The sequence below is a fragment of the Hypomesus nipponensis genome, chromosome 10 (assembly GCF_054491055.1).
Source record: "Hypomesus nipponensis isolate SF chromosome 10, ASM5449105v1, whole genome shotgun sequence".
Classification (NCBI taxonomy): domain Eukaryota; kingdom Metazoa; phylum Chordata; class Actinopteri; order Osmeriformes; family Osmeridae; genus Hypomesus; species Hypomesus nipponensis.
In genome coordinates this window covers 6884000-6908916 of record NC_140370.1, presented here as the reverse complement: position 1 = coordinate 6908916, position 24917 = coordinate 6884000, and the positions used below count along the sequence as shown (strand labels likewise).

The 24917-nt window shown below is 39.7% G+C and overlaps 3 protein-coding genes across 6 annotated transcripts; 1 reads left to right on the top strand and 2 right to left on the bottom strand.

The window, feature by feature from the left end:
• The first annotated feature begins 652 nt into the window (after window positions 1–652).
• cplx4c (complexin 4c) lies at window positions 653–24897 on the top strand. 4 transcript variants are annotated; one of them, XM_084708488.1, is made up of 7 exons: window positions 653–748; window positions 995–1210; window positions 11409–11521; window positions 18909–19014; window positions 20259–20458; window positions 22495–22582; window positions 22860–24897. In XM_084708488.1, exons 5-7 carry the CDS (start codon window positions 20289–20291, stop codon window positions 23076–23078), a joined length of 477 nt encoding a protein of 158 aa, XP_084564614.1. In that variant the 5' UTR covers window positions 653–748; window positions 995–1210; window positions 11409–11521; window positions 18909–19014; window positions 20259–20288; the 3' UTR covers window positions 23079–24897. The 4 variants fall into 4 exon arrangements, with proteins under 4 accessions (XP_084564614.1, XP_084564615.1, XP_084564613.1 ...); XM_084708489.1 differs by lacking the exons at window positions 653–748; window positions 995–1210; window positions 11409–11521 and adding an exon at window positions 14679–14845; XM_084708487.1 differs by lacking the exons at window positions 653–748; window positions 995–1210; window positions 11409–11521 and adding an exon at window positions 14679–14904.
• Window positions 4322–6975, bottom strand: LOC146271139 (nicotinamide riboside kinase 2-like). Its single transcript, XM_084708486.1, has 7 exons — window positions 6804–6975; window positions 6638–6728; window positions 5567–5615; window positions 5152–5326; window positions 4986–5057; window positions 4800–4906; window positions 4322–4689 (listed from the first exon to the last, which is right to left on the bottom strand). The coding sequence occupies exons 1-7, from the start codon at window positions 6827–6829 to the stop codon at window positions 4604–4606; spliced, it is 606 nt and encodes a 201-aa protein (XP_084564612.1). The 5' UTR covers window positions 6830–6975; the 3' UTR covers window positions 4322–4603.
• On the bottom strand, window positions 10593–14903 carry atcayb (ATCAY kinesin light chain interacting caytaxin b). The gene is made up of 10 exons (XM_084707566.1): window positions 14750–14903; window positions 13668–13726; window positions 13046–13273; window positions 12662–12817; window positions 12405–12507; window positions 11891–12022; window positions 11492–11578; window positions 11065–11163; window positions 10755–10781; window positions 10593–10638 (listed from the first exon to the last, which is right to left on the bottom strand). The coding sequence occupies exons 1-10, from the start codon at window positions 14824–14826 to the stop codon at window positions 10593–10595; spliced, it is 1014 nt and encodes a 337-aa protein (XP_084563692.1). The 5' UTR covers window positions 14827–14903.
• Window positions 24898–24917: the final 20 nt, after the last annotated feature.

The window sequence follows — 24917 nt, the reverse complement described above, 5'->3', positions numbered from 1 at the left end:
GACTACCCAGCACTTTTACTTTATCAGACAAAATAATAAGCACGTGTTTCATTACTTTAGTCAGTTTACATTTTTACAGCCTAATAGCTTTTTTCTGTCCCTCCTTACAAACTAATTTGTTCGCTGAAACGTACCCTAATCATCACTCGATTGAAACCACATTCCATCTTCAATGGAAACTTAAGACCACTGGGTGGCAGTCTACATCTGCCCCCACCACTGCTCCCAATAATACGCCAAGTAAGCTACATGAAAGGAGCGCCAATGTAGGCTTAAAATGATCGTATTTTACAAAGTAACTTCCTTAGGTTGACGTTGATGGTGCTGGTGATATATATATATATTTTTTTTTTTTAATTAGTTGATCTATTTGAAACACTGGCAACTGTGCACTGGCTCGTTGGTCAAAAAGATTTTGCGGCGAAATGTGCGTAAAATAAGTGACTTTCGATATAATAGGCCTCAATGTAAGTGATTGACCTCACTATATGCAAGTGAGGTCACATAAGTAACACAATGTATGGCTCTCTCAAGTGTGGGGAAATGCTGGATGTGCATGTCTTCAGCCAAATAGGGCAAAAGCTCATTGGGCGCCCGCTGTCTATAATTAGCCGGATATCTGACCGTAACATGGAAAACAGCCTTGGACGCCGCCCCGAAGGCGAGGCTGTATAAGACCGTCGAGCCCTCACCACATGTTCGGCACAAGACTTTCGCTCACAAGCAGGACACATACAAAGTTTAGCCAGTAAGTATTTATGCTACATTTAGTGTTTACATGTGTGTCTGACGTGGAAAATACGTAAACAAATCACAAAAAACTGTTGCCAAGAAGGGTTAAACTAATTTGTTAACTATTGTTGAAAATAAAATGATCACCTATTCATGACGCTTGTGGATGTTTTCACAAAACACCTAGGTTTCCCCTGTGGTGTGGCCGACAAGTGAGACTAATTCTTGTACGCTTTGAATATATCTCATTCCATAAATCTAGGTATCCAGGGCTCCTCAGATCTTTGCTTCTTGTGAGGTATAACGAAGATGGTCTGTAAAGGTTGTACTACAAGAAACCCAAGGAATACCTCTGTTCTCTTTCCTGTAATCCCTGAGGCTCACACTTCCAATTCTGAGGAATAATCAACTAAATGATATGTCCAGAGCGTATGACGTCATCTTTACATTACCACAGATCATGGGGGAGACAATACAGGTGAGACACTGAAAAGACATATCTTAAGAAAGACAAAGTTAGATAACTGTTCATGAATTGCTCTCCCATTGATGGAAAAACAGTCTGGTAGCCTACAGTTATGAGATGTGGACAGGTGGTATGGGGCTACTCCTGGGTTTTGTATTAACACACCAAGGAGCACGTTTCCCACCGTGGTATATGCATTAGCCACCACCTCAACAGCAGGCTCAGTTTGGCATCGCTCACTAGATACACTTGAAATATAAGGCCTACAATTTGGTCTTCTCGAAGAAGACCAATACTGAATATTCTTTTAGATTTCACAGTCTGTTGTCTGCTATATTTAAATTAGCAAATTTTCCAAATGTGACCTTCGTCATGGCTATATTACATTTGAACTTTGGTTGTTGACATTGATATGCAACTGATATAATGATAACTGCATGTGCCCTGGAAATAACTGACACGTGACAACTTGGACTCCTGTCTATGCCGTGGCTCAGTTTAGTTAGCCTACTTATGTTAATGGTTTTGTCAGATAAATTAGTTGAATCCTCTTTCATCTCTTTTCAACCTTAAAGACCCACTGTTCTGTTCTACAGTAGGCCTATATGGCATATTGGCATATCTTTTAAACAATAAGTGCAATAGGCTAATCCAAATGTAGTCACATTCTTGTCAATAAGTTCAAACTAAACCTTGCAACTGTATAAGTTAAAGGTGTTTACAAAATAGATACCACTAAGAACAGAGAAGGTCATGGTTTAAATACATGTAACAAAGGAAATGAAGACAACACTGGTCGAACAAGAGTTTAAACACACATATATTTACAGTTAACCCTCATGGTGCTTTTGCAAACTAACATATTTGTTGTGTGTAAGAACCTATGTTGGGACAGGATCACAAATTCCTATTCAAGTACCTTAATCCTGTCAAGTTTAGGCGCTAGCAGCCTTGATTTTGTTCCTCAATAAAAGATTGAATGTTCATTATTCACTGAGCAAAATAAAATACACATTAGCTTGTGGTAGAAGGTTGGAAATGATTAAACATGATAATTTCCAAGTGGTTTTGACAGTCTCTGCGTGCCATGAAATGCAGTTGTCTCACAGCAGAAAAAGGGACAGCTGAGCATGTGGGCCTCACTGGAGTGAATAGCTGGTGATAGTCCACTCACTCCAGGGTTCTGGCCTCACAACCCAAATATGGAAGAACCGGATGGTTTGGTTACAGTTTGGTTACTACAGAGCTATGTGACGTTGGCCCTCAGCCACTTCAGAGATTATCACCTTTCCCTGTCCAAGCTGTGATTGGTCATTGAGTCTGAGATCAGTTTGTGTGTCTATGTAGAGGCCTAAATATAAACCCTTGACACCCCAAGCATTTGGCCTAAATATAAACACAGCCACCAGCCACCCCTCAGCTGGCCGATGGCAAGCACCTAAATACTTCCAGAAATGAATCACAAGGCTGGTCCTCTCACGCCCTCCATAACTCTTAAATACGTCCAAACATTGCTGCATCTGGTTTTCACAAGGTATCGATTATATCATTTCCTGAACTGTACATGGTCTTATCTTTGTTGAGCATCTATGAAGCCAGATAAAACCTTGAGTTTTCAAATATCTGAGCCTTGAGTGTTCTACTATCTGAGGTTGATAGTCTATATTTACAACAACACAAAAGGATCACCGTTAAAATAATATTCTAGCAACAATTATCCCATTGGGAAAAAGGAACTTTGTAGCTGAACTTTTATGATGTAATTTTAGGTTGATTACAGTTTCAATAAAAAAACAATTTTCATAAGTGCCTTCCCTTATTTCTTGCTGGTTTTATGGAGAGCAGAGTGGATGACTTTGTAAAGGTCATCCAAAAGGTGGTCCCTGTTTCTGCATTCTGAAGCCAGCATGTGAGCAATTGGTAGCTTGATAGCTTGATATTGATGCTATGGCTATATTGAATAGGATCTGCAATAGTAGAACACCAGTCATTGTAAAGAGATAATAATGAATTAATCAATATGAAGTGTTTTTAAATGATGTCAGGACAGGGGAGGTTTGATTTGTTGGGTGTAATTGAAGTCTAGCTGTTTCAAGTTGTGTCACTGTTATAGAGCCACAAAGCTTGCCAATGATAAACTTTCTAAATAGTTTTGACTGTATGGTGCCCTTTTATGTGATTGGCAGGTGTGTCATGGGTTATTTATGACTAATAAATATCAAGATTATATGCTGCTTTAATGATAAGACAGCAAAATAACTCTTAACCTCTCTCAACAAAAAGCTATAAGGTCAGTTTCAGTTTGAGGGCTGTAGTCACTCAGTCAGAACTGCAGATGCTTATTCATGCCTTCATTTCCTCTTGTATTGACTATTGCAACTCTTCTCCTCACTCAACAAATCTGTTCTTCACCGTCTGCCATCCATTCAAAATGCAGCTGCTAGGCTACTTACAAGGTCAAGGGCAAACTCATTTCACTCCTCTATTCTGCTCCCTTTTCTGGCTTTCTGTAATTTTCAGGATCCAATCAAAAATTCTCACCATAACCTATAGGGCTTTACATGGTCAGGCTCCTGCTTATCTTGCCAATATAATTCACCTACACGCCCCCTTCCGGTCTGTTAGATCTAATAACCAAAATCAGCTATTTACGCCAAGCCCTCGTCTGAAGACGTGGTTATAGAGCTTCTGCCGCTATGGCACACAGACTCTGGAATGCTTTGCCAACCAGCATTAGGTTTGCTGAAAATGTTGAAAGTTTTAAGGGACAAGTGAAGACTCACTTGTTCAGGTTAGCTTTTGAGTAATTGGTCTTTGGTCTATTGATAATTTTGATCTGTTTTTATTTAGTTTTATTATTAGACTTTTATGTTATATCGACAATGTACATTGTAAAGCACTTTGTGACCCTGTCTGTGAAAAGCGCTGTATAAATACATTTGACTTACTTACTTAAAATTGAGCTACAATAATTGTACATAATGCAGATTTATTTGATGACCAATATCTGCATTAGTGGTTGATGGACATTAAAATACCCAAGTGTGTGGTCTTATTTTAGTTTCCTACATTCTTGTGTCCACTCGGGCCTAATCAAAGAGAATAAAGACAGAACGCATGAGGTCAATTCAGATGTATCTTTGAATGGGACATATTCATTCATCCCAGTGTGTGATGTCTCACTTTGGGAACAAGGTCAACACTGGGCCTCTAGAATTGGCTTGTCATTTCTTTGAACTTTGAATTAGAAAAAGTTACACAAGATAATACAAAATCCTATGCTTCTGCCGTAAGTTTCTCCAATAAGTTACGTTACTATTTACAGATCAAAAACATGAAGGCAGAAGTATGGCACTGGTGATATTTACAAGTCTATACACAAGTCTTCGGATTCCCCAGCTCCTGCTATAAGATGTTCAGCAGGGTGTTCTGAATGCTTTCATACACCTGGTTGTAAATTTCTTCCTGTGGTTTCAAGCCATCAAGGTACTCTGTGGGTCAGTACCAAAAATAGAGACAAGGTTACCTTGTGAAGGAATGAAACTTGGAAAATGATGCACAGTTAAAAAAAAACAATTAATTGACACAGCCGGATACTTACCGATGCAGTTGCAGTTATTCTCCATCTCTTTTCTGTGTTTCAAATACATGGGCCACACATGGCCATCAAATAACCCAGGGGGGTCAGCGACTGTGTATTGTCTTGTACTGTAAAATGAATTCACCATCATTTGAACATTGCTTCTCAAAATCAGAATCAAACATCCTAAAAAGAAAGCTATGTTACCTCCTTCTCCGTTTGCACTCTTCGTACGGAATGGCAATGTAGTAGCACTTGTCATAGATGTCAACCATAGGCCTACAGGGTGGAACCAAGGTTCATATTCAGTTAGTCAATGTGTGTTGAATTTGGACACAAGGGTTGAATGTAAAGAAAGTGGAAAAGATCCTACTTGTAGTTGTACAGTAGGAATCCTTCCACAATGAGAATGTGGAGCCCCGTCTCGGGGTCCGATTCCTCCACCTCAGGTGACAAGCTGACGCCGTGGGAACGAGCGAACTTGGCAGGGTTCTCTTGCCAGCCTTTGACAGTGTTGAACATGGCTTCCATGTCCAGGGAAGTGATTACTATAACAAAACAGGGAAAAAGAATAGAACTCTTCAGCACAAAAGAACAGATTCAGCCCACCAATGTACATCAACACACATTAGTCATTGTTCGTGAATGGAGTAGCATTCACAGGGTTACTCCATTCTAAAATATTACATTTTCAAACTTGATGTATGGAACAAAAGTATGGTACTTTTGAAATGTGCAGAAATAAAAATTACTTTACTGGGGTTTTCTAGAGCGAAATCCACTCTTACCATCCCACTGTCTAAAGCCGTCCTCCCCGACTTCTATCTGAGCGGGTTTCTGAAACAGTCACCAATAAAACATTTCTGCAACCTGGAGTTGATGTTGAGTTACCAGTCAGAGCGGATCACACCTGGACATGCGAAGCCAAGGCCTCGTCTCCACTAAAGCTGGCCTGACTCCACCCTCTGTACTATTGCTGTCGCAGAAACAGCACATGGTCCCCTGACCACGAGTTCACACTATATACCTTGCCTGCAGTTACAGTGAGCGAGACGGAGCTAGATCTATTCAAAGATAGAAGCTACTAAGTCACTGAGATTAAGGGAATAAGGACAATAAACCTGATCTATTCTCAATTTGGACAAATTCTTTATGTTCTAATTCAGTGTTGTATAGGAAGGTCATTATGGTTGAATAACAACATGGCTGAAGTTAAGTCCAAAATGATGTTGCACTACTAGCAACATGAATGCACACAGTTTGACTATGTGGGGATGATCAATTTTCTCCAACACATTGACTGTCCAAGTCACAATCAGCCCAATATATTAGTAACAAAATACCAAGCCTAATATCTGCAAGTGTGGAATGTCACCTCCAGTTTTTAGCCAATAACAAAACGGTCAAGGGCACGCTACCAGTTAACTTCAAGTTTAAGTTCAAGTCTTTTATTTGTCAGGTACACAGAACAACACAAGGTCAGACTGGGCACTGAAATTCTTAAGACAAGACAACGCAAGCACCTGGCATAACATAACATACAAGTACACAGAACATAATTTGCATCTATGCTGAGCTTAAATAAGTGAAACTTCCTAAATATACAGATAGCAATAAATAATCGACTATACTAACACTAATACTAAAACTTCCTAAATTACAGATAACAATAAATAATACACTATACTAACCCTAAATGCACATAAAACCTATTTCAACCCTATAACCTATTCTAACCTAAGTGGAGTACAGTACAATAGTGCAAGATTGCAGATCAGTGACTTTACCACAATTTGGCATGTCTTGATAAAAATTACAGTTATTGTGAGATTTCTTTGTTGATTTAGTTAATGTCTTACCTTGAAAAAGTCATCTTGATGCACCACGCAGCAGTTTGGTAATGTCTTCACCAGTTTATTAGTCAGAGTTGTTTTGCCGCCGTTGGTCACGCTGAAAGAAATGCAGATTATTAATGATTCAAAGAAATTAATTTGTCATAATAAAACCTAATGAAATTATACTCACCCGCCAATGCCTATAATTAACTTCATTTTGATCTGTAGATCTTGGTCTTGGGCAACAAAGTAGATAAAAGAAGGGAACCCAACCACAACAAACTGTCAAAGGCTTTGCTAAAAGTTTGGCCTTTCTTTCTTAATCTGCCAGAATGTTCCCCCCTTTTACTACTCCATTGATTGGGTAGTTCTCTTGTGGGTATTTAAAGGGATCCAGCCCTGCGTCACAGTTTGTCAAGACCTCGTGCAAGACTTTGTCACACCCCTGTCCAATCGGTCTCTTTTACTCTAGCCAATAAGCCATTACTGCACAACAGATATGTCCAATCAGAGCATGCATGGTGGTGTTACATTTGCATACCAACAGATTTCCACTAGCCCACCTGTTGCTGGACCTCCGTCAGCAAGGGGGCCAGTGGGCAAGGGAGGCCCAAGCAGGAGCAGGACAAGTGTCCTATATGACTTCTAAGCACAAAACTAGACACAGTCCTGGAATAAAATAGAGAAATGGCCACAGACCAAGCTGTGTTGATTCTTTAATGTTACTAGTTTCCTGAAAAGCCCCATGATTGTACATAATCAGAAATGATGATCTTTTATCACTGTGCCGTGTGTAAGAACTTGTAAAACGTGGCTGAGAAAGGGCGTGTAGTGTTTGTTTTGAGTTGTTAATAATTTACTGAACAAAGCTCACCGTATGTGTCATTAGCCGGTTCTCAGAAGTGCTTCCTTAAGACCATAGATGGTTTAGCATGCTGATTGTGTTGAATGCAGCCACATATTATCAATGCGGAGGGTTGAAACATGTCCTTGCTTAGAGAGTTCTGTGAAAAAAAGCAGAACCACTATATTTAGATGGCTGTGTGTGTTTGTATGTGTGTATGTATGTGTGGTGTGTTTGTGTGTGTATTTGTTCTTGTGTGGTGAGTTGCTGTTGCTGCGTCACACATACTTATGATGCAACCAGCTGGATAACTAGTGGCATGTTCCTAACCCATGTGACTATGCCACTTTGCGTCTGGTCATGTTGGAACGCAGATATGTTAGGATTTATCTTACAAAAGGTTCATGTCAACATGATTTTTGAATTCTAACAAATCTGCATCTGACTAACATAATTATTTGCCAATCACAGAAAATATTATTTTACTTTATAAGGTGTAGTAGTAAGTAAGTGAGATTGTCCAATATAATGTTTTCTCTCTCATTACCTTGGTTTGTCACAACTTTGAGGCTATGACTAAATAAATACATATGGAATTACTTCATTTATGATGGATCTATCATACATTAAGCTATCCGTATTTGAAATAATTATGTAATGATTGTAAGGACATTGCAGTAGCATGTCCGGTATAACCCTGAACAATGACACTTCATGTGATTCCATTCCATTTTTACTAACGATAATTGATGCCACTAAATTAGCTCTATAGCTTCAACAACAAAATACTTTGCCTGAGGGACGCGTGTTAAAGAAGTGAACAACCTTAGACATAAATCATAATTACATTGTGTTTAGCTGCCATTATTCTACCAAACAAATGACATCAAGGAACATGTCCTCAAGATAATACAATGGAGCCCCTCTCTTCACACAAAGTATTAAGTAAGTGTTAAGTATTATATTGTAAGCAGGTTGTTTTACGATGAAATCAAATACCCAAAGATTTGTCAAGGATACTTTTATGCTCTACATGTATAATAACCAAGTGAGCAGATTGTACCATTTATTTTATTTCTAGTTTCATTCATGGCGCATTTAATGTGGAATGTAAGCAAATCAGTTGACTTCAAAATATATAATCTTGTCCCTAACAATGGTCTAGTTTGTTTACAGTAATGAAGAACTCTCAAATGAATGTTGCTATTAATACAAGGAAGAATGGGATGTACTGTGTCCCTAAATGAAATATCTATAATCAAGAGTAGGAAACTACGTTTTATCATTGATAGATGACAAGGAAATACAATACAAAACAGCATGCCATATATTACCCACAAACCTTTATAGAACACATGGCAAATAATCTCTGGTACACAATAAATAAACACATGCAGTACTGTAGCTGCCTAAAACAGTCAATGTCACTTCCTTAAGTAAGTTATCACTTACCGATAACATAATTATTGTGAATTAAATAATGATAGGTAACCAAACCGTTCTTGTATCACATCTTACTGTACATAAAACAAAAACCATAACCTTAATACAAAATCACAAAACAGTTTGTCACACTGTACTGTTTTATGAAGGTACTATGACACTTATGATACTGCATTGAAACTTTTATTTTTGGAAAATAATCAATTTCAAAATGCTCATCCAGCCTGGTCAGGTAAAACTGTATGTGATCTTTGCATTAGGCTACTCGCCAAACCACAGGTGTGGTTTGCCGAGGAGGGATGCAAAGAGGGATTGGAGATTGTGCTGAAACGTTCAGAGGTAGAACTGAAGGTTCGTGAAGCGAGGAGTTTTCATTTGCAGGAAATTAGCTGGAACGTTGGACACATAGGAGTTCTTTCTCTGAGCTGTTTCAAAGCTGTTTACGTGCTGCAGAGATTAGTCTGTGTAGCAAGGCGTTCGTTGTCACCCCTGAAAGGTCCACTGTGCTACAGATGTCCCTGTGTCATCACACTGACAACAGAGTGCATGCCTTGGCATCTCAATGGGGGAGAGAATTGGAAACGATGATGATATGTCAAGATCAAGCTTTGCACGCACGGGTCCACTTCACCTTTCCACTGTAGCCTCAGGAATGTTCAATGCAGGGTGAATACGGGGCCAACTGCAGCGCAATCATCATAGCCATCATCATTACTATCATCACTGCCGCTGGTGGAGGATAGGGTACACTAGCTGATGAATTCCACTGGACTCATCATGTTTATTTATTTATTTTTCCCTGTAGCCCCTGAACCCCACCTCACTAGGCCAACAGATACTGTATGTTCCCTAGAAGCCAGTCCCCCCCCCCCCCACACACACACACACACACTGCACCCACCTAAATGCCAGCTGTGGCAGGGAATATGTGGTTGATCTATGGATCGGATCATAAGCACAGCCTGTGACCCACTGGGTGTTGGTGGTGTTTGAGGGCTTCTGAAATAACCTCCCCTGCTGGGGCGGGTACTCCCCCAGTTTCAACACGCAGTGTGCCCTGCCCGTCCGGCTGCCTGGGCCTTATGTCCCTCTCTGCAATGCTGCCCAGTAAAAATAGCAGTGATCAATGTGTCTGGGGTAGGGTGCGATGAGGAGCTGAGCATATGTGCTTTATGTAACAAGTGGTGCAGGTTGGTCTTTAAATGAGCGTCCAGCCATCCAGGACGGAAGGAGGGAGGAACCCATATCCATTTAGAAGTTTCTTCTTTCGTGCAGCTAAGTTCAGTAGATGGACATAAAAAACTCCCTAAAAAAAGGTTGTAGACTAATGTGAAGGGAGGAAGAACACTTGCCTCACGTCAAATGTCATGCCCAGCGTCGTAAAGCATCGATTTCGGCCTGAAATACAACAGGTGTTTCAACACAACATTTGGCACACAACATTCAGCTATTACATGTAACTCAGCTACTAAATAACTCTGGTTTACGTTGGCGGCAAAATCAGATGCCAAACTAGAATGTTTCTCACTTCAAATGAGCATAGATAAAGGGCCTTGTTCTTGCCAAATGGTATGCAATTAAAGAATGAAGCATAAAAGACAAAAACAACACATAATCACCAATCAACTAGTGACCTGTTCTGAATTGACTTATTATACCAGACCACATGTCAGTCTGCAGACAGTAAATGGGTCACCTCTCTGTAGGGCCAGGCTTAGTCGGCTGTTCCAGCTCCAGCCTTTAGGGTTGGAAGAGAACAGCTTGAGAGTGGCATTTACAACAAATGTGATAACGTATATCTGAACCAGGTCCAGGTTTAGTACATAAACGTGGTTTTAAAAACCTTTTCCTTACCGTGCTCTTATCTTCTCGTCGTCGTACCTGACGAAAAAGGCAAACATTTTATTTTATGACTTACTACATTCCACCGACTAACTAAAACTTATAATTTCTAACCGTCAACATTTGCTATTGTAATTCATGGTCTACATATGAACTTAAAATATGCAGGTACTATTTCAAACAAATATATGGCTATTGACCTGGTTAGGTTTGGATGAACCAAAAAGTTTGACATAGGCATTATTTTCTGGAAATGACATTGCTTTACCGTTAGTGGTGTTAACTGTCTTAATAGTGACCTCTGGGGGCTGTGAGGACTTACTGCAGCACACACTCCGGAATCTGCACGTGTTCCATCGGGACAATCTGACTCAGCTCCTTCAGGGTCTGAACATACCGGATCTTATCCATGAACTTCACACTACAGACAGGCAACAGCAACACCCCACAGTCACTACCAGATAGCTACTGTATGGCTCAGTGGTATAGATCTAGAGGTTTGCAGATCAAGACGTCTTAGGTTCAAATCCCCCAAGTGTTTCTTTTCGGATAAAGACGTCCGATGAATTAAAATATGACATCATGTGACTGCCCCGATCAGATTCGAGGTTTTCAAACGAAACAGAAGCCGTGAGAAAAGAAAGTTTCGCTTTTGTTTTCTTTCAGGCTTCTCCCCAGCCTTTTAACTCCTAATGGAGTGTGATGTGTCATGGATCTTTGTTCCACGGTGAAGTCCCGATGGACCTTACCTGATGAAAGGTCTGGAGAGGGCCAGAACGGTACGTATGAACCAGGAGGCATGAACGATGATCAGACACTTCAGATTTTTCCTCAGCCTACAAAGAAGAACCATCCCAAAGCAACATTTCACATTGTGCTGCTCTTCATCTTTGTCATTAGTCATTAGTAGTAGAAGTTATGCTATATTATGCAATATTGTGCTGTAATTAGGTTTGCTTGTTAGTCATGCTACTTGATCATGCTGCTTTAGAACAGTAACTGGTCATATTTAAAGCAATTATTCCTCCCACATATCTGGTACAGGGTGACATAATCAATTGATCAAGAGCACCTATAGAGCTATTGACTGACAACTGTGGAGATGAAAAAGCCATCAGCAATTGCTGATTGGTTATCCAGTGTCTTACCTCCTGTCAATCATCTGGTAGCATCTCCTTAGCCAGCTGATGCCAGGCATCCTTCTGCGAGGTGTGGCTCCATTCAGGTAGATGATCATGTAGTCCTCAGCTACCAGCAGCTCCAGGCTACTGATCACATATCTGAGATACACACACACACACAAATATGAACACACACTCAAACACATTTCGGTATTGAAAATATGTTGACTTTATAGTTGATATATTACTGATATGTATTACAAAACAAATTCTGTAAATTCTCATTCTGAATTATGATTTTAATTGACAGTGTTCTGAAGAGGCAGACTGTATCTCTGAAATTGAATCCCTCCCTAGATCTATCAGGATTATTTGACGACAGTCAATATCCTGATCAAACTGTTAAAATCAAAGCCTAGAAAAGGTTACTAAACTGTTGGAAAGGTTTAGCAAATGTGTAGATTATAATATTATATATATATATATATATATATATATATATATATATATACTTATATTATATTATATAATATATACTTACAGGAAAAGGTTCTCCATGATGTAGGTATAGTCCTCACAACTGCTGTCAGGGAGATAGCAGGCAGCAAACACTATGATGGCATTCAGCCCCTCTCCATAATAACCTGAGAGAAAGAAAGAGAGAAAGAGAGAGAGAGAGAGAGAGAGAGAGAGAGGGGATAGAGAGAGTGCAATATTGTACCTTTGATGATATTATTGTTCCACATGAAAACAAATCTAAACCTATGTACACACACACACTCGTGCACGTCTTCTAACCTCCGTGCGTGACCACCCTCAGGTAGGGCCTGATGACCTGCATATCTATCCTCTGCTCTTGGTCCCCGATGACCACGGTCCTCCAAAGGCGCTCAGCGCTTTCCTCCTCTTCCTGGTCGCCAGGTAGACTCTTGGCGCTCGCCACTGGGGTGTCATCTAACAAAATAATACGCTATGGTAGCCTCCCATTTATAATTAATCAATTATCAATTACGGTAGCCTAAAACATGTTATGCAACAAAACAAATATATTGCTAAATTTGAATATAATAAAAGAATATAATATTGACTATCTTAATATATTTACTTGTGAATATGCTAAATACATACTATAAAACAAATTATATTGTTTTATACTCCTCCCTCAGAGTCCCCTTGTCTAACCTTCCCACTCCAACTCGTTGCTGTTGTTGAAAAATTCAAGCGAGTCATTGTCATCAGGGGTCTCGATGTCATCCACGTTGATGTCCAGGTCATTGGGCGTTTCCAGGAAGTCATCTGAAAGCACCGATCCCTCACTCTGGTCTAGGGACAAGTTCATCTCCGGAGCCACGAGCGTACGGCGTTTACGATGCACGGCAGACTCACCCACATTCAGAGTGGTGGGCGGAGCTAGAAGTAGGAAATTATCTTGACAAAAAGTCCTTGACAACACTTTATATCAAAGTCTACCACCGCAGATTTATTTAGATGTATTTAGATTTTTTTTTTTTATCTTTGCTGTCTGTTCTTGGAGAGACCCACAGACAGCATTGATAACTTGTTTTTTCGGTGCCATTGTATATGATAGGATGCAGTGGTTTACAACAAATTTGTCAATAAAGCCCTTAAAGGAATAAGAAGTCTAAACAAACTGGACAAAAATAAATAAACATACATTTATGGCATTAATTTATATAATTAATTTATCCCTTCGTTCCTTCCTCCATTCATTCATTCATTTAATGGTTATTGTACTCAACCAATCTGTCATTTGGATACAGCAGTGAGGCTGTACTGTACATACCGACTCTGTGGTCAGTGAGACCACAGTGGTTCTCCAGTTCCCCCTCTTCTGGCAGAGGCCTACACAGAACACATGACCAGAGAACCCTGTCAGAAAGCAGTCCATTCAAGATCCAAGATGTTTGCCTGAAGGTATTTGGTATAGCTTTTAAAGGTATTAAATCAATTGATGTCTATTAGGACTCATAACAAGTTTTTCTGAAAATAAAGTATTCAATCAATCTTGACCATTAAGATGCTTCTGCATTCGGGATTCCTTTGTTCTCTATAAAAGAGTGACAGAGTCTGTTTTTAGTGTCTAAAACAAACACCAGTAATGAATGCCTTCTCAGGATGTTTCATGATAATACATGGGGATTATAAGGGGCAGTGAAGAGACAGAAGGAGCTGGAAGCTACATTTTAAATACCAGCCTGCCTCTGTCTTGACAGACTTGTGCAGTAAAAGCCACATCAACGCCTGTGCAATAGCTATGATTATACCCGTGTCAGTGTCTTTATGCAGACAAATAAGACAGAAAGAGGGGTAAAAGAGGAGAAAGACAGAGTATACTGAGTGTTGGTGAAGGAAGGAACAATCTGGAACAATACACTAACAGAGCCACCGCTGGACTGCATGAAATATTCATGTATTAGTACTAAATTACTGCAAATACTGTAGCTCTATAGAAGTAATGAACTAATGTATTAGTATATTGTAATTATGATGTAATGATTTTACTTTACAAACATAGCCATATTGTTTTTAAATGTCCGAAAATATATTTTAACCAGATTGACTCTGCAAATAAAGGGTTACCAATTTACTTAATAAAACAATATACAGTAACATTTTTTGTCCAACATTTTGGACACATTTTCCCATTCGACTGGTACTGTACTTTTCTGTAGTTTTTCAAGACTTATTTATCTTTGTGAGCTATGAGTCCATAGACAGTAGAACAGACCTTTGGCTCTCACACATTCTCTTAAATCCAGGTTATGGGATATTTTCAAACTCAATGTGATTTTAGAGCTCTGATTGAGGACTACTTGACTGGATCCTGGTCTGCAACATAGTGAGACAGGAGACCGTCTAGCCCACCTGGGGAAGTCTTCATCCTGCCACTCGTCCTTCACCTCCATATTGTCCATGCGGAAAGTCACCTCTGCTGAGCACATCCTCCAACCAAAAGGACAGGTCAGAGGTCGCTGCAGATGACATAAACGTCACAATCATCTCCTGGATCAGTGAATCTGGTAATAATATTATTAAGAACAACAAAACAAACCAAAGAGTTGATAAAACTACAATAATACAATGTATACCTATAACCTGAGGGAGGATGTGAAACCAAAGACATTTGAACAAAACAAGGAATGGTTTGGTGATAGGTTTTTGCTGTCTGCAAGGGTCTATACATACATGTTAGCATTATATTGCTCACCATGTCCTTCAGGCATAACACTCAGTGCTTGCACCCAACCTCCTTCAACACCACCAACATCCCCGCCACACACACACACAGATCACCCTGCACTTAAAATGGGCTCACATCTGACATGTCTTCTAGGCCTACTCTTAACTCCATTTCACAATTAAATAAAGGTATCTGACACGCATGCGTCTGAACACACACACACACAGCCATAGCTTAACCAACGGATGACATAATGAAATCCTCAAGCTATGAGTATGCCTTTCTCTGAGCAGAGTGACGTCATGGCAGCTGCGCGCCCCACTCTCAACGGTGTGTGGCATGCTGTCATGCAAACAACATATGAAGCGTGACTGAGGAGTGAACATCATGTGTGTATCGCATGTGAGAAATGTTTGTGTGGATGCGTGTGGGAGGGGGTGAAACGTGTGTGTGTGTGTGTCTGTGCTTCCACCACTAATTAGGTCAAGCGTTATACAAGTGCAGACCTTTGCTGAGTCCATTTGTCCAGTGGCATGGCAGTGATGTATTTTACTCTGGCAAGGGTGCTCATGTGTAGCAAATGTGCAAATGGTGACCAAGAGGACCCTTATGCCCTTGGGCCCTTTCTGGTGGAGAGGAAGTTTTCTTACAGAGCAACTGGAAAAACAACAATGTGTCACATTACTCTTCCATTTCCTCTCTTTCTCTTGTAAACATAGAACTTCTCCTCCATAGAACATGTACTAATCCCTTGTTGGTTTGGGCTGAACCAACAAATTTACACTGAAGCAGAAGATTAGTGTGTGCTGCTGTCTGTGCAGATGTCATTGGCCATGGCTCCAGCTGCTCACACAAGGTTGGGACAGACAGACAGACAGACAGACAGGCCTCACTAACGAGTCAGCAGCACATGTTCACCAAGCTTCAGCTCCAGATGGTGACCAGTCCCCTCGTTCTCCCACCCGACCAGCTCACATGCTTCCCATTCTATTCGGCGCCTGATGAACGCTCATGTTTAACATCAGGCGCATTGTGCCTCAAAGCTACAGGGATTTTTTGATACACTCCACTCAATAGAAACATTGATCTGACGATTATAAGGCTACAGAAACAGCGATGTGGAGACAATGATATCAAGCTGTAGTTAAACGATGATGGATTCATTAGATGGTGACATCATACTCTGGATATTGTGGTACCAGTTTACGGACATTGATTTTAGATTTGTCTGTGACAAATCAAGACATACAGGTTATGTGTTTGATTAATTTTAGATATCTGCTCAATTTATGTGTAATGTTCTTCTTAGGTCATGTTATAGATTTATGGATATCTGATGATGAAAAATGTACAGTTGTTGTTGCTGTACAGGTCAAATGTGGATATGTTTATATGAGGTTGTAAAGATATTGACGTCAAGTTATAAAGATGCTAGGATATAGACATGTTGATACTAGGCTGCTCAATTCATGTCACATTACTTTCAAAAGTATATGCCGGTCATTCAGTACGATAATGTCAAGTTATGTTGATGTCACGTTATAAAGATGCTGGTTGTTGATTTCAGACATGTTCTATACTGTATATTTTTGTGAATGCAGTGTGTTAATATCAGGTTGTGTTGATGTCAGGTCTGAGAGACCAGTTGGCAGTTGGCTGTGTCCTTGATCAGAATGTACACAGTAAGCTAGAGGTTGGAAGTCAGGCTGATGAAGTACTCTGCGTAGGAGGGTACTGACTCCAATATCCTGCTAAAGAATCCCCCAGCTTGACAGATAGAGAAAGACACTGTCGTTGTAATTTGAACCACATTAACCAGAATTCCGCGATGCAGTAAGTCAGACACACGACAGACTAAGACCTGAGTCCGGGAGCATCACTCACGAGCACATCATCTCTGTCGCTCCTAAGCCCTCCCCTGCTGTTTGTCAGAAGAAGGGCACCGCTAAAAGCCATTCCGAAATCCTGTTTACAAAGGACCACAAACAGACAATGCAGTGACTCAAATACTCACGTGCAATCTACTTCACTCCGTGCAGTAGCTGATAGTTGTCTTCTTGTTTTGAGTCAGAGAATTCCTACTCAGGGGTGTCGAGGTAGATCTGGGACATCCTTTCATCCGTAGGTGAGACTTGTTGAGTGCCTTGTTGGCTGAGCATCAGCTCCAGCTGTAAACCAAACAAAAGCAAAGACAATCCTGGTCTTTACGGTTCCAAAGGAGACTGGGACAGTACGAGCTGCGATCGGGCGAAAGAGCTCTGGGTCAAAAACAACCCTCACAAACACAGTTTTTGTCTCAGCTGGATTCCTGCATTCCTCCCACCGTTAGTTTTGAACAATGGATAATCCTCGCCATGTTATTAAGTTGTCTGCTGATCTGTTTGCGTGCATTCATTTAGGCCAGGGTCTGGTATCCATCCTCTTCTCTCATTTTTGCCCTCTCTTCACCAGATTAGTGCCCTCACCCCCTTGCTCTAATCCTGCTCTGATGATGATATCACTCTGGGAGCCGAGCTATGACTGTTATGTAATTTCACCTGCAGTCCTTTTTTATCTTGGATGCTTTTCTGTGTGTGTGTCTGTGTATGGTGCAGTATATTATCTGGGCTACCACTGGATCAAGTGTCTAGTTTGCCTTTCTGAATGCAATGACTGTGGCCTGTGTCCTGGTGCGTTCCTGCATGTATCCCTCTCAAGCTGTTAAACGTGAACCGTACTCCCTGGGCCATGGTTCCCTGGCAACATCATCTCTCTCTCTCTCCCTCTCTCTGCTCTACTCTTCCAGTAGCTGTCATGCTCTCTCTTTGATAAACTCTTCCTCATAATTCCCTCTCCCTGTTCTCTCACTCTGTCCGTGACGCGTGTCCCTCCCCCTCCTGCTTCTCCACACACGGCTGCACTAGGCTCTGTCAGCAAACAGCATCATCCCTCTGGCGCTGTGCTTCCCCCTGTAGACCAGCCAGTGTTTTTTTCTGATAGGCTAGTTGGCAGAGTGAAATGCATTATGGGGTGTGTTTACATTGTTCTATTAATAACATCACTTTGCACATTTCTATGCTCCTTCTAAGCAGCAGCTTGTAAAAGCTTTTGCCCCACATAGAAATAGTGGTGAACAATGATGACTACAAAATATCATTAGGCATATAGTATGGAAAATTGTTTTAAAAGGAAAACCTAAATGGAGTAACTATTATATTTATAGATATAGTAAATTACATTATTAATAATTTTGAGATTGTCCATGGTCATAATGTTTTGAAAAATACTTATTTTGAATTTGATGTTCTGGGGTTGGAGTTTTTTCAGTTTTTTGGAATGGTTATCTAACAACGGTATAAAGGCAAGACATGACTGTGTGTAGGCATCTGTCTTTTCTAAACCTCAAACAGTATTGTATTTTCTATTATTATACAGTTCTACCACAAGATGGTGTAAGAGAGCATACTGCTGTGGTCCAGACATGTAGCACCACAAATCTGCTCACCTCTTAAACGCCGTCAGGTCAGGTGGTGTCAAAGGGTAGGCCCAGGGGGCCCCATGTTAAGGTCCAGGGGGGGACCCATGTTAAGTAAAGTTGCCCCACCCCCCAAAAGAAAATCCCTCTCCCCCCACCCCGTTGATAAGTTAACTCACACTCACAATTGAATTCCCCCTCCTTTTAATAATTTGACTCCCAATCACATTGGCACCCACCCTGATCCTTGCTGCCCTGGGAGGGAGGACAGCAGGACGGGTCAAATGTGGCAGGTGAATTTTGCTTCTGGACGCTCCAGCATGCATGTGTGTGTTCCACAATTGAAGTCATTTATAAAGGTTTCTCTTTCTCCTCGTCTGGTTTGGCAGCCTAAATGTTGGACAAACTGAAAACAGGTCCTATCTAAGAAGATAAGCTGCAACCTGCCCTCACCTGTCATGCAGTTGTCTAAGTCTCTTGGCACTACAAAAAAAGGTAATCTTTCCTGGGTGTGTTTTTCAACCCCCAAATCGTCCATGTTACACGGTATTATATGAAAGAAGTAGACGACAAGACACGATTTGAAGATGGTGATGTTTTTGCCACAACAACAATAACAACAATAAGAAATAAAAAAAAACGTATTGATTAAGTAATTAAACTTTAATCCCAAAATAATTCAAAATCTTGTGAATCCACTCTTGCTCTTGTCACATTTAAGGGACTATATACGGTCAGCTAAAGTCAATGGGCTGGAAAGGTCTTTGGAGGATATCTGACAGCTTTAAGTACACCTTGCAATGTTCCTTGTTAAGACCAAGCCAATTTGCATTAAGGTGTGTCTTAAGTCTCATGAGATCCCACTCATGACCATTCGAGAATCAGGACTGTTAATTCTCCTGAGTGCGATCTTATGAGTGTTTGTGTCTGTTAATTTGTCTGTTTAGGGGTAATCGTTCTAACCACTCAAACGAACATCATTATCCAAGTTCACTGGGAGTCACAAACCAAAGAGGCTAGGCTGTGAGAGAGGAAGAAACTCCTCTCTTAGCACCAGTTGGCACATTACAATGCTGCTTCTACTGATATAACACTGTATGTACAGGAGCTACTACGGTTATAGAGCACCTACTGTATTTACACATAAAAATGTGACCTGTCCGACCTGTGTTTGTAGATTGCCACAGTCAATTGTTGCCCTGTTCTTGTGGGTTTCATCATACAGCTTAGCCTTCATTGAACACTTCAGAGATCTCCAATCTTGAGAATTCACAACATTATTTTGTGAATGATGCATCATGTTTAAATTTCATTCAAATACTTTTTGTTAGTGTCTCATGTAGTAGGCTACTGTTGCACTGTTAGAGGTGTAAGGTGTAAGAGCACCTATAGGTGTGTGTTGGTGTATACAAGTCTATGGGCTTTCAGTGTGACCTTGTTACAAGGTGAAAGGCTCCCATTAGAGTAGGCAGTCTTTAATAAACTAAGCCCTTGAGCGGTTTTAATCTAGCCAGAATATATTGACACCTGCAGCCCCTCACCTTGACAGAGACAATAGACAGAGGTGTCAATGGTGTCTGGGGATATTATTTAACAAGGCTGGACTCCTGGAATACCTTCAAATTGCTGTAAATATCCCAGCATTGCCATCTTCCAAAAAGTCTCCTTCTGGCTCTCCATCTGAGGTGCTCCTGACCCCACAGTGGTGCCCTGCGGCACCCTCTCACTCTCCTCCACAGTGTCGCCTCTACACCAGAACACCAGCAGCCATGACATTCCTCATGAAGCACATGTTGGGGGACAAGTTAAAAAATATGAAAGGCGGAGGAGGAGAGGAGAGTGACAGCACTGCGACTGCAGACGGCAAGGAGACTCCAGCATCCAAAGGCATGTCCCGGGAGGAGTTTGAGGAGTATCAGAAGCAGCTGGTGGAGGAGAAGTGAGTAGGCAGATGTTTAGGGTTCAGGCGTATGGAATATAAAGGGTTGCTGTAATTATTTGCATATCAAGTATTGCTCCAGTATTAATCCAATTACTCAAATACATAAGCAACACAAGTCCTACAAGGTAAAGATATTACTGTAAAATATATCCCAAAACCTGAATTGTCCCAGAACAGGCTGAGAATGCTGAAAAGGTAAACACATGTTTACAGCTTTATACGACATGTGTGACAGAAACCAATGTATCAGCTCCAAACAACTACAAAGTCCATCCTTGCAGTGTTTATGAATTAAAAAACACTAGGCAGTTACCGTAAAGTAGCCTCCACATTGGAGTAGGGGCGTGAGGTGACCTGCTGTATGTTATACAAACAGACGATTAGTGACTGTGATTAGCATCGTTTCTAATGTTGTAAGGTAAGAAGTGTGTATGGGGGTGAGTGCACAAAATTGACAAATATTTAGGTTTCAGGCATGGCTGCTAATCTTATGAGTATGTGTATGTGAATGCACAAATATGAATTGGGTACTTTGAATGTGTGTGAATGTTTTCCAGTGAATGTATATGCATTTGTTTGCATGAGAGTTTGGATGGTGTACAGTAAGATGGCTTACATGGTACAGTCACTGGGAGCTACAGTCAAAGTTAAAATTAGCCTGAGAAGGAGATTAGGGTCTATCTGTCAGTCTGGCTAACAACAACTGTTAGGATTCTGCGTAGGAGGCGAAAGGCCATTTGAGGTGACACCAATCAGACAGTGGATGAGTTATCAAGCTCCTCCTCTTTTGCCATGGTGACTTGCCTGAATCAGTGGACCCATACTGCACAGTACAACGTGTCCAGATTCAGATTTTTAGACAATTATTACAATTATATTTATAACAGTAGGATCCTTGCCAAAAAATGTATTGATAACGTGCATGCATGGTTTACTATGATCTTAGATGGATATTTTAAAGCACGACATTCATTTGTTTTGTTTGACACAACTTCATTAATATACAAATGTTAAGAGTTGTATGATTTAAGAAACATTAAGAGTTTAATGTATTGTAACATTATTTAATAGTTTATTAATCATTACCTACATTTGACTGAGTGGGATCATATCACTGTTCGTTAAATGTAATTAATGTGACAGCATTTACCATTACAGCATTTTGTTTGTATATTATCTTTATATAACCAGTGCAGTATAAAGGACAGAAATATATCCTAGATGCCTCTATATAGCTACTGTATCTACTGTAGTGCAATCAACCATGGTACAGTACAGAAGTCTAATCCAAAGTGGCCTTGATCAACCATGGCACCTTCATTAGAGGTGTAATAATATTAGCTCACACACCAATTATTTGATTTGCAGTGCATGTATAAAAGCCAGTTCACCGCATGGAATATCTTCCTTGAAGATCCAGGTGACAGTGAGATTAAACTGCTCAGAAAACAATAGACTTTCTTGGAATGCTCAGTTGCAAACCACCTGTTCTCTTGTCCAGCTTCCAACCTCCAGTGACCCTTTAATGCATGGTCCTTCTGTTCGGGGCTGGACACTTGAGGTCTTCAAACATGACCAGAGCAGGGGTACCAACATTTCTGTATTCATGTTACTGTTTGTCATTAGGTTTTATACAGCACTTACATTTATGAGTCATTATTTACATTTTAAGGCCTGAATCCACCATTAAAATAAAAGCATGTAACACATGAATGTACACAATACTAAATAAGCAAGACAATACTACATGTTTAATATAGACCACTATACCATATGGAATTGTATTAATATATGTGCACATCAATATGCAAATAAATGAAGAGTCTTTCACTTACATGTTTTTTTAATTTGATTAATTTCATTTCATTCATTTTTAACCAATGCAGTTGTATCATTCATCTATTTATTTCATGTAGTATGTGCATGTATTTATTTTTTATGTACTTAAAATACCAATCTGAAAAATGCATGCAACAATTTATTGATGTGTAGGTCATTGGTGATTTAGTAATCCGAGTACTTTTCCCCTGCAGGATTCAGCGAGATCAGGATTTTGCTGTTAAAAAGGCTGAGAGGGCCAATCTCAGGGTAGCTCTAAGAGACAAGTATCGCCTCCCAGAGGTAATTGTTTCCCATTTATGAACACAGCAACTCTTTTGACTGTACAACGTCCAATCACAAACATCTTCCTTTATTAAAATGTACTTTATTCCGTACTTTTATAAATCTGCAGTTTGTATAGTGGTTGACAAGCATGCCTTCTTTTTCAAAGTCAGTTATCTGGCTGTGTTCTCAATCTCCCCAAAATAATGTACCCTTGTATTTTTTTTGTAGTGTATATTTAGTTGTGTGGATATCATAACTACAGATGCATTGAACCTAATTTTCTCGCTCTCAGAGCGGTCAAGACGATGCAACCATCCAGATGGCGGGAGATGATATTGACCTTCCAGAGGATCTTGCCAAGATGGTAGAAGAGGATGAAGAAGAGGAGGAGATCAATGATTCACTCTTGGGCAATCTTCAAAACATGGACATGGATGCAATAAGAATCAAAGCTCAGACCACTATGACAGAGGTGAAGCAGGCAGCAGAGGAGAAATGTGTTGTCATGTGATTATTCACAGGATTCCTCTTCCACAAATGGACTTCAGCCACACGTCAAAATCCAAGTCACCAAAATATCGAATTAATAGTTTTAAATACAGATGTTCCGTGTGTCGTTGGATCACTGGTTAAAGATCTCCCAAATGCAGCATAACAAAGCTACCAAATATTTTTGATATAGATATCCCAATTAAGTCAGTACTTAACAACACTGACAATACCGTCTTTGTGTATTCTGGAAACACATTCTCCATAAACAGAGGTTCACACAGATCAGTTACACCATAAATTCTTTGATTTCAAGCACTTTTATACTGCGAATATATTATATTATATATATTTTATATATATTATATAATTATTCTTGTTTAAAAATGATTTAAATGACCCAAGAAGGGGTAAAGGTTTTGCATTTAGAGGAACAGTGACTCCTCATTGATTGTACACATTTTATTATTAATATCTGCCTGTGATTGTATCAGTAACTAAATTATATATATATATATATATATATATATATATATATATATATATATATATATATATATAAACAGTTGCCACTGTGAATACAGTTTGTTCAACAAGTGTGTGATAATTGTATTTCACTTACTTGTGTTTGTGTTTTTATAATACAATGCAGTTGTGTCATGTAGTGTGTAGTGTATGTAGTGTGTGAATGTATTTATTTTGAATGTATCTAAAATACCAATCTCATCTCAGATTATCCATTTGACAATTTAATTGCAATTATTGACAGTTCTACTATATTGCATCTGATTATATCTCGATATTTTCTCTATATATATATATATATTTGTGTTTACATGCTAAATTGACCAAACGATCACTTTCTCTTTGGGGATTGAGAAATATTTTTAAGAGGGCAACTGTGTATTAATTTGTCACCCAGAGCTATTTTGTTCCAGGATGGACTTGGACTTTATTTAAGTTGAGTGGATGGTGGGGTTTAGGGTTATCTGGTTGGTGACGTTGTGACTGAAACTAAAAGATGGCATGCCAAAGTGATTCACTGTTAAGTAGCCAAGGACTGTGGATGACATGTTACTGTAAGAAAACAAATCACCAATGAAAACTTTGTCTGACAGGTTTCCTTAGGAGTAAAATGTTTTCTATTTTATTCAATAATTTGCTTATAATTAGTTCGTGGTTGAGAACTTGATAGATATATTTATTTCTGTAACCCCCAAAAGCTAATCAGAATGGCATTCACATTATTCTTTCGGGGGTTTCAGAGACAATCACATTTATGAAAGAAATGGATAGGAAAAGCGTTTTAAAGGATTTACACCTACCACAATCCGCATCACATTTATAAATGTAGCCATTCATTTCAACACTCCTACTCAGTAGTAGCAATTGCAAAATTGTCCTAACACAATCCTACGCATACATTAAATTAGATCTGTAGTCAGAAGCTTGAAGCCAGATACATTTAATTGCAGAAGATCAGAGAACTACACCTAGCTTACAACCAGTTTATGAGAAGGTCAATTAGTACATGTCACTTGGTCAATTGCATCAAGTATGTACATGACCACGTCTGGACTCAAATGTTTTGGAGAATGATTAATAAAATAGCTGTACTGATCTGTCTGATTTGGGTTTGAAAGTAAAATGGTTTCACAAGTACTATAGGTTTGCTATTGTATTTGTAGCTGGGTCAAATCTAATATACACAAATTACCAGGTTAACAAGATTCTGCGTCATGTCATTATTTGGTGCCATGTAGCCAGGTTTTGCAGAGGTTGGTGGAGTGGGCTGTTGTGTAACAGGTCCATGTAATAAATAAATATGTAGTGTAAAGATGTATTTGGCTTTGAATACTTG

What these genes read in the sequence shown, in the direction of transcription:
- cplx4c (XM_084708488.1), top strand. Translation starts at nt 20,289, where the DNA reads ATGACATTCCTCATGAAGCACATGTTGGGGGACAAGTTAAAAAATATG. An exon ending in AAGCAGCTGGTGGAGGAGAA is followed by an intron (nt 20,459 to 22,494) that starts GTGAGTAGGCAG and finishes TTTCCCCTGCAG; the next exon opens with GATTCAGCGAGATCAGGATT. An exon ending in ACAAGTATCGCCTCCCAGAG is followed by an intron (nt 22,583 to 22,859) that starts GTAATTGTTTCC and finishes TCTCGCTCTCAG; the next exon opens with AGCGGTCAAGACGATGCAAC.
- LOC146271139 (XM_084708486.1), bottom strand. Translation starts at nt 6,829, where the DNA reads ATGAAGTTAATTATAGGCATTGGCGG. An exon ending in CGGCTTTAGACAGTGGGATG is followed by an intron (nt 5,327 to 5,566) that starts GTAAGAGTGGAT and finishes GTTTTGTTATAG; the next exon opens with TAATCACTTCCCTGGACATG. An exon ending in TTCCTACTGTACAACTACAA is followed by an intron (nt 5,058 to 5,151) that starts GTAGGATCTTTT and finishes TCCACCCTGTAG; the next exon opens with GCCTATGGTTGACATCTATG.
- atcayb (XM_084707566.1), bottom strand. Translation starts at nt 14,826, where the DNA reads ATGTGCTCAGCAGAGGTGACTTTCCGCATGGACAATATGGAGGTGAAG. An exon ending in ATCATGGAGAACCTTTTCCT is followed by an intron (nt 12,023 to 12,404) that starts GTAAGTATATAT and finishes TGTGTATCTCAG; the next exon opens with ATATGTGATCAGTAGCCTGG. An exon ending in GACGAGAAGATAAGAGCACG is followed by an intron (nt 10,639 to 10,754) that starts GTAAGGAAAAGG and finishes CCAACCCTAAAG; the next exon opens with GCTGGAGCTGGAACAGCCGA.